Here is a 12,058-nt window from a genome sequence, read left to right as displayed (position 1 = left end):
CTGCTTTACGGCAGCCAGGTTTCCGATGCTGTCTTCAGCATCATCTGAGGGGAAGAAAGTTTACATCCAAAGTGAAGGGATGAAAGGGGTTACATAAAGCAAGTTCATATCATCAGGTAATCACGGTTCGTGGACGAGGTCGCCTTGCTTGCGCTATGTCCTTTCGTTGCGTAGCATCGTCTGCCACCTGAAAACGATAAGTGATGTTTAAGTACTTCTGCCTCAGGCATTACATCAGCTATCATCCAATGACCTCTAATAATTTTCAGTGTCAGGCCCACTATTAAGGCCACTAACCATCGCGGGTTTTTGTAATTACTAATGATATTATGTCATCTTATCAAAAGTGGGGGTTTAACCAATGCAATTGTTTACATAGATGGACGAAGCAAAGATTTGAATATCAAAGACGAAATGATTGATATCATATTGCTATCACTGTTTGGTCATTATTTATAGAAGTGAAGGAATATCGAGTATTATACATCTATCCATCATATAAATCCCTCTCTTTTCAGGCAGTTGGCCCGACAGTTAGCCATCAGCTCAAGCTGGGTTACCCGCCTTGATCCATGTTTCATTGACACCAGCAGCTTTGAAAACCTCGGGCCACCAATCTTTCGTGAACGGCTCGACATCCCTGGGGCATCTTGTGCCATTCTCAGGTAGCGTTCCATTCACCCAGTAAGCAGAAATGGCCTTCAGCCCACATTCAGAAGGAACAGCGGTGGAGCCATGGCCATTGCCGTCCAATTCCAAGACCGAGCTTCCTTCAAAGATCGAACTGGTGTTATATGCAGATTTGAGCGGTGTGTGTCCGTCGAGGGTGTTTCCAATGACTAATAGAGGCTTTCTGGTTTGTATATGCTCAAAGCTACCCCTGTAGGTCTCCTTGGGCTCGATCTTCCACTGCTGGCATCGCATGTACGAGCCCACACCAAGATCTCCCATGATTTTGCTGGTGTCGTAAAGCTTATCGATCACGGGAGCAAAGTCGTCAAGACTCTGCGTGCGTCTTTGGTTGTCTGAGCAGTAAATTCCCGCCAGGCTAATGTCACCGGCTATGAAGCCTGGAGCAGTTTCGGCAGTCAGATTAGCCGACGATGTTCCTAGAACAGCGTCAAGTGGGGTGTCGGCGCCAAACATGATGCTATCAACAAGGGTTGTCGTGAGCTCCCAGGAACGCTGTGAGTAAGTGGCTGTGGCATAGATGCCCTTGGCTGTTGAATAATCCAATACCAGTTTGCCCACAGGAATTGGCTGGTACTTGACGATTTCCAAGAGTTCATAAGCGGCGGCTTCGTACTCCTCGGCCGTCTTATTGTGTGCGGCCAGTAGACAGCGCTCGGGTCCAGCTTTGACACATTCGGAAAAGATGTCCGAGAAACTTTCATCAGACACTTCCCATTCTTCATAATTTCTGGAGAATTTGATATCAGCAATACTCCCCGATTTTTGTAGATTCTAATTCTTACGCCTGTGCATGATAGTATTCGTGAACATTCTGTACAGCGTCGAGGATAACCTTATCGAGACGATCAGGGAACATTGCAGCCACAGTCGCGCCGAGGGTCGTGCCATATGAAAGACCTGCATCCCGCGTCGTTAGCGTGCTGCTTCTTGTGTTTATAGACAGAAGTACTCACCCCAGTATCTCAGCAGGCCGTCTTCTTCCAGGGCATCAACAACGGACATTAAATCCCTTGCCACAAAAGCGGTTGTTATAACGCTCCCGTTTTTGGCCGAGTGTTCCAAACAGGCCTCTGCATCGGCCGCTGCACGAGCCCATAGTCTCCCCACTGAAGTATCTGATTCATTGGCGGGCGCCATGCCGAGAAAAGAGTTAAACGCTTCGATTTGATCATCGTAGCACGAAAATGGGACAGTGTCAACAGTTCCGCGTGTATCAAAGATAACCAAGTCATGTTGGCCACCAGTTAAGCTGCCATAGATAATCAGTATACCAAACCAACCCATTTTGTGAGTGCAGGAAGAAGCTTACGGGATAAAGGTAGGAGCAATCCCGGCGAAGTCATCTCGATTCTTGACACCTGGACCGCCCATGTTGAACAAGATTGTCCCCTTTGATTTCAACGGCGCAGGCGCCTTCAGCAGCTTGAGCTTTAGCTTCTCACTGCTGTTGCGAGAGGTGTAGTCGAAGGGCACGTCTAGTGTTCCGCATTGAAACGGTACAGGCAGAGCGCTTGAATCGAATTCACGCGGGTTGCAGGGTTTCCAGTTGATACTGCATTCTGCAGTCGCAAGTATGGCGAGAGTCGAAAGAAGAGTGCGAAACGAAACCATAATGTTGCTTCAAGGTATGAAGTCCCTTGAGTTCTGAAGATTCGATAGTCATCTTGGCCTGGCAACCCAAAGGTTTATATAGTTAGCTGCACAGCGTTTGTTTCTGATCACAATCATAGTGTCTAGAACTAAGAATAGGGCGATGATGTCGTAGCATCCTGCGCTGTCGCTCCGTAGAGCCTAAAAAGGAAGCACGAGAGCAGATCAACTATGAAGATCTGTCAGCATCAAATCCAACGAGTTCATCGGTAATGATCTGAGAGCAGCTTCCTGCGGCTCGCAATTGATGAGCCAAAGAAAACCGCAGATCTCTTGCTATGTCAGTCATGCCAAGTAGCAGAGGGAGAAGTGTGGGAGGTGAGAGTGAGACCAGAGAGCGCAACATCATGCTAAAAACGGCAATCATCGCCACACCGTTCCTCTCCCGGCCCGACCATCTTCACAACAACTGCTCTCCCATCCACTCTCAGTCCGTTCCAACAGCTTCCTCTGCGAACTGTCGCCATCATAGGCTGACTCAGACTCAGCCTTGCTCTTTGTGAACAGTCCATCTTGGCTCGCCTCTTCAACTCCCTTCTTCCCCAACTTCTGTCCACCGCACTGCCTTAAGCCCGGACACGAGCTGACGAAATACTTCAATCTACACCGATGGATGCCGCTATGGATTCCAGTATGGTATGCGCTTCCTTCTGCCTAGCCAAGCGCAGTGTCGGCCCAGGCTTGGATAAACGTCTGACACGGCCACGTTAATATGCCACGTTATTTGTGACCAATCCCACAGACTGCCACAATCCAGAGTTCGAGCCATGATGCTGCACTAGTTGTGCTCATTTAATATTCCAGCATACAGGACCTCATCCTGCAGAGCGGCAGGAATAAAATCCCTCAAGGTGGCTTGGAGAACTGTGTTGAGTAGATGCGAGTGCTTTTACTCGCGATTACCCGACCAACTTACACCAGGTAACTACCCAGAGCCTTAATTCAGTTACGCTATGTCACGACTGGCTATCAGGCCTTTCCGTGGAGGGCTGTAAATATCGTCTCCTTACCTCTTACACAGGTCTGGTAAAACTAGTCTACATGGTCGGGTTTGCTCAGGGGAAGCTTACTGGGCGTCTATAGACATTGCCGGTGATTTTTATATTTGGAAAAGTTTGCAAACTGCCAACCCCTTTCTTTGCAGATTATGTTCTCCTGACACTACCCTTGTGCAGGCAGCATCTTATGCACCCTCTTCACTAAACTCTGTTCAAACTGCTCTACGCCGTTATCTTGGACCTTCATAGTGCCGGCTTTCATAACGTACACAACACGCCGCCGAGGTTGCGATTCGTCCGACTCCTCTTCGGCGCCCTCAAAATCTTCGTCCATCTTATGATCGATGTCTTTCTTGCCTTCAATTACTGCTCGGACCATAAATCGGTCGTGTGAAACCAGCAATATAGCCCCGCTGAAAGTGGACAGTGCTGATGCGAGAGCCGTCACTGTATGGAAATCAAGGTGGGTCGTGATTTCATCGAGGACGAGCAAATGTGGTGCATTCCAGATAACTCTTGCCAATGCCAGGCGGACCTATTTAAATTGTCAGAGATAGTTTTCTTTTTTTTTTTTTTTTTTTTTGAGCATCCGATTCTCATTGCTTACGAGTTGGCCTCCTGAAAGTCGGGGAATCGGGACATCAGAGACTATTCTACCCTGGAGACCCAGGGATGATAACAATCCTCGTAATTGTCCCTCATTGAGTGAGCCTTCCACTTCTTTCGTCATTAATCCTAACGCAGTCAGACTGGGGTCTTCCTGGCCCAGCTTTTGAAGCTCCTCGATAGAGTGTTGAGCATAGTAGCCCATCTTTAACCGCGAATGCGAGGAAACCTTCCCCTGAGTCGGAATCGTAACACCAGCCACAAGGCGAATCAGTGTTGATTTTCCGCACCCGTTAAGGCCCATAATCCCCACGCGGTCTCCTAAGTGCATCACGAGGTCAATGCCCTGCAGTACCAGCGCTGCTCCTGTTCTGTACTTGAAAACGATCCCTTCCAACGAAATCAGTGGCCCCGGAAATCGCAGCTCAGAAGGATCAGGCAGGGCTATTAGGACGCCCTTTTCATCCTGTGGAACTTCAATTTCATCACGGGCACTCAAATGATAACCAGGTAAATCTCGGTTCAACTTAAACCGACCTCCACGAGCGTTTACCTGGACACCCATTCTATCGTCGAGTTTCTTCTGCCGCGATTTTGCCATTCGAAGCTTATTGTCGTCGTTTGTTTTCTTCCCGACCTTGATACCCTCACGAACTGTTGCTTCCATGTGGGCAATCTGGCGCTCCTGGGCCTCTTTCATGCGGCCCCAGTACAACTTCTGTTCTTCAAAGTCCTGTTCATATGCGGAAAGGTTCCCCTTGAAGTATGTGAGCTTCTGATCTCGGATTATGACAATTTCTTCGCAAACAGCGTTCACGAAATCTCTGTCGTGTGAAACAAGGACGATCGTTGTTTGTGACGAGTCGCGCAGCTGCTTTAGGTATTCCTCTAGCCAGACCACTCCTAAAAGATCCAGGAAATTGGTCGGTTCATCCAGGATCATGATATCGGGATTCTGGATCAAGACACTTGCTAGCATGCAGCGCATACGCCAACCACCAGACAGTGTTGAAAATTGTTTGCTCAAAGCATCCTCTTTGAAGCCCAATCCGATGAGGATCTGACGGGCTTGCTGCTCTATATCGACAAGTTTCATCTAACACACACGTCAAAATTGCTGAGTTATAGGTCGTTTATGGAGTACTCACTGCTTCAAACTGTGATTGTAGATCTTGCAGTGTTTCCGCAGCAGCCTGCGTCTCCTGTTTTATGGCTTCGGCATCGATATCCTCTTTCGTCTGCTCGAGACTTTGACAAATTAGCTGTTTGAGAAGTTATCAATTGGGAAGCAGGCTCACAGCTCTTTGGAAGTTTGTAGTTTCGTCTCCATGGATTTCAACTCTTTGCGCGCTTGCAATCCCCTTGCACCGCTCTTCAAACTGGCGTTTTTCTGGGCTAAGAACAGCTGCTTCTCGATGTCATCGTGACGGAGTTTCCGAATTCCCTTTACAGGTTGTAACGAGTCCTCTGTCTCGAAACTTTTTGACAAGTCTAACCAAACCCGCTGTGAGAAAGGGTCTTCTTAAGAGTAGCCAGTATCCTTACAATTCATCCTTGCTGTAACATAGTTTCGGTGGTGGTCACTGCCCATAACATAGTCCAGAACCGACTTTTTCTCAGCCTCATTCAGTTTCTGGTTTCCAGCATCAAAAGATCCTTTGCCTTCCCGGGAGTCGGCATCTGTCTGTTGCAAAATGGCTATTCGAGTGGAATGCGGTATCCCCGGCACCAACTTGTCTGCCATGGCGCGCAGAAGTGCTACAAGCATAACCTGTCACTTGAGTCCCTAAGAATGGACATTGGAACTGCATCACTCACTGGACTTTCCGGTTCCATTTCGACCTATCAATCCATAATGCACGCCCGCCTTAAGCCGCAAGTGCGCGTCGGCAATGAGTTCTCTTGCTTCGGCTTTGGCTTTGGATTTTCCTTTCCCCTTTGTTTTTAGAGAGTCTTCTGTAGTATCTATAGGAGATGTGACTGCGATAGTAAGGCCGTCCACATCAATCTAAGAAACTGAGTTATACTGGCTGCGTAAAGGAGGGACGGTAAACCCACCTCTCTCGATGGCTGATTATCGAGCAGATGAAACCGGGTCTGTTTGCAGGTGGCTATAATTGACGGTGCCATGGCCAGGCGTCAAACACTCGGGCCAAAGATGAATAGGTTCAAGGGCCTTTGTGTGCTAACAACGAAGGAAGAATTTATTCGCCAAACACAGGGCTATTAATACTGAGAACGTTTCCACGCAAATTCGACTATGAGTAATAGTATCCATTACTGATGAAACCATCCATCAAGAATTGAATCACCCCGTTCTCCCAGGCTTCGTTTAAAAAGACGTGGCGATGCTTTGACTCAAATGCGAGCAGCGGGGTCCCAAAAAGGAATAGCTCGGATTATTGTGGCCTGAGGATAGAGTTATGTGGTGGTTTCCAACATACTGGTTCACCACTCACCATCCTTGGATGTCTACACCAACTTCCTCAAAAAAGTACGCCATCTGTCGAAAACATGCATCTTCTCAACTAACTTTGTAAATATTCCGGGGTCGATACTATCCCGATTCCCCAACCTCCAATTCAATATTCGTACCTCGACATCCGAGTTGAGGCAACAGTGTTCTGTGATACGATACGTATGAGGGACCGTGCTTGGTTGCACAAGAACAAGATCATCGTCAGCGAACAACGTATAACTATATGTCAGTCGCTGCTCTTCAACTGGGCATACAGCTCAGCCTCAAGTCCCCTGATAAGATAAGTTCATCGTTGGTTGAAAATTCGACCGGGCGCAAGCGAATCTCAACCAACGCTGAACTTCAACCAACGTTCTGAGAAGTTCAACCCACGTTGAACTGTGTCCCCTCTTCAACTTCAATATACTTCTTTCCTTCGTTTTTCGGGCTATCTCAACTCCCTTCCATAGTTTTAGTTGTCTACCTCTCTGGTCACTTTTCACAATCCCATCTTCGCCCTAGGTGGTTCAATAATTCCCATGTCAACCGAGTTTGATGCATAGGTGCATCATCTGAGAGCTCAAGTTATCTACTGTTGATATATGGGCCAGCTTGAAGCTTCTGGAGCCCACAATGGCGGAACATTCTTGGCTGCTCTGCTGTCGGCCACGGGTCTTGAAGACCGCGTTGATGATTGACCACCATGTGGTGTCAAATGCTCCAACTGGTCCACTTTCCTCTCTGTTTATGGGTGCTAATCTAAGCATTGTAGTGACCCATTGCAAAGTATGACATTCTATACGAGCCTAACCGGCAGACTAGAGGCATGCTTTGTGCGGGGCAAGCTCAACAAACCGCCTATGCTTCATGTGGTACAATTACTTAGCGCACTAAGTTATGCACTAAGCGTGTTCGATAGAGTATGGGTCTTCTGGACTACCCAATCTGGAGCTGGACGGAGTGATGGAACCTTCTACCGGGCCCCGCGATTTGGTTTTGTTGGGACGAGGGATCTGCAAGGAGTCTGAACAAGTTTGGTTATCGCAGCGTGGAGGGAATTTCACATGAAAGCGACTATGACAAGCTCGCCTTCCTAATCGGTGATTCCTTGCGAGCATCAGACTTCATCCACTATGATACTATAAGAATCTCTGGGGGGCCCTCCTCTCATGATGCAGACGCATCAGATATCGACAGACGAGCGAGGTTATTATCTTTATCGTCATGGCTACAAACGTAAATACCAAGGACTCTATGAAGTCCACTTGGCGCGATGCCGATAAGAGCGAATGGTCTTACTACCACCACCTCATCGACTTCCTAGATTTGCACCCCATTGAACGTGAAAGGGAGGTCCCAGTACACTCGAAGGACGAAAAGGTACCATATGTGCCGCAGTGGTCGCAACACCGCTATATTCTCACCTACTCGGCTCTTCCACTCATCGCCCACCAAGTGTTTTCGTCCTATACCGGCTATAATCTCGGCCCCTTTGCCGCATTCAACTTCTACTTCCTTGCGTTCAACCTGTTCATCATCTACGAGGCAAAACTTCTTCGCAGGCTCGGTCATACGTTTGGCTTTCTAGACGGCGACAAGCACGAGCGTGACGGTATTCCCGATGTGGGCATCCCAAAGATTGTGGCATCTCTTTACAAGACGACCGGTTCGCGTCTTATCATGTCCATTTACCTCACCTACAACCCAAACCGGCTGCCTGGTAACACGAACTGGGCATGGCTTCCTCTCGAGATTGGCCTCTACGGCATCGTTCTTGACTTCTGGTTCTACTGGTACCACCGGGCGATGCACGACGTGAGCTTCCTGTGGAGGTTCCACCGTACGCACCACCTCACCAAGCACCCCAACCCCTTGCTCTCGGCCTACGCAGACCACGAACAGGAATTCTTCGACATGGTCGGGGTACCGTTCTTCACCTACATGACCCTCAAGGCGTTCGGACTGCCCATGGGTTTCTACGAGTGGTGGATCTGCCATGCTTATGTCGCCTTCACCGAAGTACTAGGACACAGTGGTCTCCGTGTTCATGGTTTATCTGCTTCGACAATGGGTTGGTTGCTAACTTGGCTCAACGCGGATATTGTCATCGAGGACCATGATTTGCACCATCGCAAGGGCTACAGGAAAAGCCACAACTATGGCAAGCAGACACGCCTCTGGGACCGCATCTTCGGTACCTGTCACGATCGGATCGAGTCCGTGAATGATAATATTGATTATGAGAACACCGCGCCGGTTCCACTCTATTGACCGTCGTGCGTCGCGGTAACTTGGGATGCAATGCAAATGAAACATGACAAGACTTATGATATTATGTTGGACGAATCTTGGTTTAGCCAGGAACCTCCTTGCTTTGCCTGGAGTCGAGATATATAACTATACCCTCTTATACAAGAATTATGTACATACAATTTATGTTCCAGCTATTGCCATGGCTTTATATTTTAATTGAACAGAACTACTGTATATGAATGGACGACTTTATTCTCCGACCACTACTGTTACTAGCCGTTTGTCATTCTCGCCACTCCCCGATCACCCAACCCCCGCGATCCAATTGTGTCAACATCCCCATAGTTATGACTTCAGCATCAACCAAGGACCGCTTCACCACATGCGGGGAAATGATATGTACACCAGCTCACCGACCAATAACTCATTGTATAATCCTTTAGAATTTTGGATTCATCGAGGACAATGCGTAGGTTCGCCCAACCAAGGCTTTCCAAAACTCTCCACCGATATGTCCCTCTCCGCATACTCATGACCTCATCTCCGTCATACGGGTTTATATAAGGGGAGAACTAGACTTCGCTTGTCACTCCCTCCTATAGTTCAAACAAACTTTACATCTTCCGACCATATCTACGCCATATTACAACACAGGAAAATTTACCGAGACCAAACTCCCACGGCCAATATGACATCCAGAATGAACCCAAACGTCAACCTCAACGAGTCGGAAAGCTTCACCGAACACTTCAATGAGAACGTCGATTACACCCGAGACAAGGCTCAGGCTACCTCTGAAGACATCGGCATGGACATAGGCCAGGATCAAAACCAGAGAGGCGAGAACCTAGCCCAGACCCAAGCCGATGCCCAGGCTCAGACTGGCAGTGGCATGAACACCGGGGGCACTGGTGCTTTCGGCTCCGATAACCAGGTTGGTCGTTTCTTTTGATTGATGATCTTTATCTACCCGATCATCCATTGCCTGCCCTGCCCTGCCCTGGTCTACTCTAGGTTGACCGCTAGGTTGGGCGGTTTCCCTTGCCTCGCTGCTCCCATTCTCACTTCCCTATACCGGGTGGCCATAATATGTTGGATACATGGTACTAACATCCTTAAAGAGAGCCACGGAAGCCCAGACCAGCATTGACAGCACCAATGCGGGCGTTGACCATCGCCGAACGAGTTACTCGTTTACCGCGGATACTCTGGCCCATCCCGACTATAGATACAAGACTGGCCCTGAGGAATAAACCCCTTCGTGATGATACTAGGGTGCTTGATGGGCGGGTGTTGCCGTGTGATCAAATTGTAAATGCCAACTAGCTGTAAATATCAGCTTAGGTGCGTTAGTTATCCGAATAATATTGTTTTTATTTGCAATTATGAGAAATATATATCCGCGACCAAACATCTGAATGGTGGGTGTACCGCAACACCATCGTCGCAGAGATGAACAAAAGAAATAGAAAGATTGCATGACCAGAGGATTTCATGTCATTACGTATATTATTTTCAATTATAAGATGGAAGAATTGGTGAAGCAATCAATTAGCGATTGCAAAAAGTTAAAAAATGCTCACACTCGGATTCGAACCGAGGATCTCATGATTACTAGTCATGCGCTTTACCAACTAAGCCATGCGAGCTGATTGGTTGAAATCCTGCAGGGACTGATACCATGTGCTGGAAATGCTTGATCGTAATTTGCTAGCGATATGCAGTCCCGTTGTAACGCAGATCTCTACATAGTACATACTCCCTGGTATACGGCGGACTTGATATGGACGTATTCTTGCTTTTCATATTTTAACTTCTGATGTACAAGCATATAAACGGTGGGACAGTGGTAACCAAACTTAATGTTTTTCCATCACGGCAAACTTGCCCAGGCTTCGAGCCAAATAAGGTATTGTGACTGCTCTCCCTGGGGAACTACCGACTGGAACCATATTGGTTTTTGCAGGTGTTCCAAGACTAAATCCGGAGAGTTGAGAAACCTGGACATTTATCCTTATTAGTCGAGGACACCCTCGTATACATCCTTTCTGCCCGGTCTTTTGATTTAGGTGCCACAATGAGCAGCGCGTTGTGACTTCGTGATGCCACGTTTGTCCGTGGTTTACTATTCATACCCCCGGACGCGCTGTTCCATACTGTTCTAAGCTCCATCCCCCGTGGTATGATATTTTCGGCAGTATTCGACCCTTGATAGAGCGGCGATGGCAGGTGACTGGACCGCAAATCTCGATATCAAAATCCATCTCGCATCACACACCAAGACCAGACAGCACCGCCGAAACGGGCCTTTAATCCTGCTCGCATGGCTTAGTTGGTAAAGCGCGTGACTAGTAATCACGAGATCCTCGGTTCGAATCCGAGTGTGAGCATTTTTGCTCCATTTGAAATAGTATTCTGTAAGAGTACTATCGAGGAATTCGAAATTTTTGATGGTCCATTTTTGATATCGAACTTGTCGGGATTGGGGCGTCCGCTGATGTAGTCAATGTACCAGTTAAAATTCCAATCCGCTCGCATGGCTTAGTTGGTAAAGCGCATGACTAGTAATCATGAGATCCTCGGTTCGAATCCGAGTGTGAGCAAATATGTTTTTTTGAATCTTGATTTGGATCTTGATTGATGTTCCTGTTTTTTGCCTCATGGGACAAGGACGCTCACAGCGAAATTAGGTAAGAACCAAGCACCAAATTTATTACTATTGCAAAAATGCAAAGGCCACAGATTACAGACAAAACCCACGCACCTTCACACCCCCACACCGGAACCACATTTAATTTCTCGTTTCAAGTTTCTAAAACCGTTGCACCCCACGAAGGAATTGATGTTTCGCCTTTTTCGCACGCCCCGCTGGGCCGCCAATTAGCGCTGCGAACCCGCATCCAGCCCCTGCATTCGGCGTCTAATCGGAGCCCACCTTGTACCTGTATGACGAGGGTGGCTTGCACTGAACGTTAACCGAAGATAATAATTCGTCTACAGCGTCCGCGAACATCGAGCACATGTTACATACAGACTACAGTATGCCAGGGTGGGTGGCACTGACATCGGCACCTAGGTAACTACAGTGTACGGTGTGGTGTAAGTATGCCGAGGGTGCGATTGCGATTTCTCTCAGTCGCGGACATGATTGGGCTATGTATGTTACAGTCGATGAGGGAGGGAGGCGGGGTTGGAGAGGATCAAGAAACCTTATGCGTTACCACCAATAAACCAAGTCTGGACGAGCCTTGTAGGGACCAAGAAGACGGGCTAAGACTGACTGGACTCGCTGGACTCTGGAGTGAGAACCTGAACCTGTCCGGTTGAGTGTTGCGGTCTTGCGGAGAACACAGCCGTTTCGCCCCTGCTGATCTGGAACTTTAGTCGAAGTCGAATGTCA

At 48.0% G+C, this 12,058-nt stretch overlaps 4 protein-coding genes and 3 non-coding genes across 7 annotated transcripts; 4 read left to right on the top strand and 3 right to left on the bottom strand.

Moving 5' to 3' along the window:
- Nucleotides 1-546: 546 nt before the first annotated feature.
- APUU_50844S (alpha/beta hydrolase) lies at nt 547-2,304 on the bottom strand (the record flags this gene model as incomplete). The annotated part of the gene is made up of 4 exons (XM_041705886.1): nt 547-1,420; nt 1,476-1,590; nt 1,647-1,942; nt 2,003-2,304. The coding sequence occupies 4 exons, from the start codon at nt 2,302-2,304 to the stop codon at nt 547-549; spliced, it is 1,587 nt and encodes a 528-aa protein (XP_041558327.1).
- A 1,200-nt stretch (nt 2,305-3,504) lies between these two features.
- APUU_50843S (ABC-F family ATP-binding cassette domain-containing protein) lies at nt 3,505-6,077 on the bottom strand (the record flags this gene model as incomplete). Its single annotated transcript, XM_041705885.1, has 7 exons — nt 3,505-3,876; nt 3,949-5,043; nt 5,096-5,195; nt 5,246-5,438; nt 5,493-5,705; nt 5,766-5,955; nt 6,006-6,077. The coding sequence occupies 7 exons, from the start codon at nt 6,075-6,077 to the stop codon at nt 3,505-3,507; spliced, it is 2,235 nt and encodes a 744-aa protein (XP_041558326.1).
- Nucleotides 6,078-7,629: 1,552 nt separating this feature from the next.
- APUU_50842A (sterol desaturase family protein) lies at nt 7,630-8,676 on the top strand (the record flags this gene model as incomplete). The annotated part of the gene is made up of 1 exon (XM_041705883.1): nt 7,630-8,676. One exon carries the CDS (start codon nt 7,630-7,632, stop codon nt 8,674-8,676), a length of 1,047 nt encoding a protein of 348 aa, XP_041558325.1.
- A 682-nt stretch (nt 8,677-9,358) lies between these two features.
- APUU_50841A (uncharacterized protein) lies at nt 9,359-9,911 on the top strand (the record flags this gene model as incomplete). The annotated part of the gene is made up of 2 exons (XM_041705882.1): nt 9,359-9,592; nt 9,780-9,911. 2 exons carry the CDS (start codon nt 9,359-9,361, stop codon nt 9,909-9,911), a joined length of 366 nt encoding a protein of 121 aa, XP_041558324.1.
- A 323-nt stretch (nt 9,912-10,234) lies between these two features.
- On the bottom strand, nt 10,235-10,307 carry APUU_t50016S. Its single transcript has one exon. It is a non-coding gene; the product is annotated as a tRNA-Thr (tRNA).
- Nucleotides 10,308-10,975: 668 nt separating this feature from the next.
- Nucleotides 10,976-11,048, top strand: APUU_t50015A. Its single transcript has one exon. It is a non-coding gene; the product is annotated as a tRNA-Thr (tRNA).
- Nucleotides 11,049-11,188: 140 nt separating this feature from the next.
- APUU_t50014A lies at nt 11,189-11,261 on the top strand. Its single transcript has one exon. It is a non-coding gene; the product is annotated as a tRNA-Thr (tRNA).
- The last annotated feature ends 797 nt before the right edge of the window (nt 11,262-12,058 follow it).

This window comes from Aspergillus puulaauensis, chromosome 5 (genome assembly GCF_016861865.1).
Source record: "Aspergillus puulaauensis MK2 DNA, chromosome 5, nearly complete sequence".
NCBI classification, from domain to species: Eukaryota; Fungi; Ascomycota; class Eurotiomycetes; order Eurotiales; family Aspergillaceae; genus Aspergillus; species Aspergillus puulaauensis.
The sequence above is the reverse complement of the archived record's forward strand: the minus strand, read 5'-3'. Positions and strand labels throughout refer to the sequence as shown.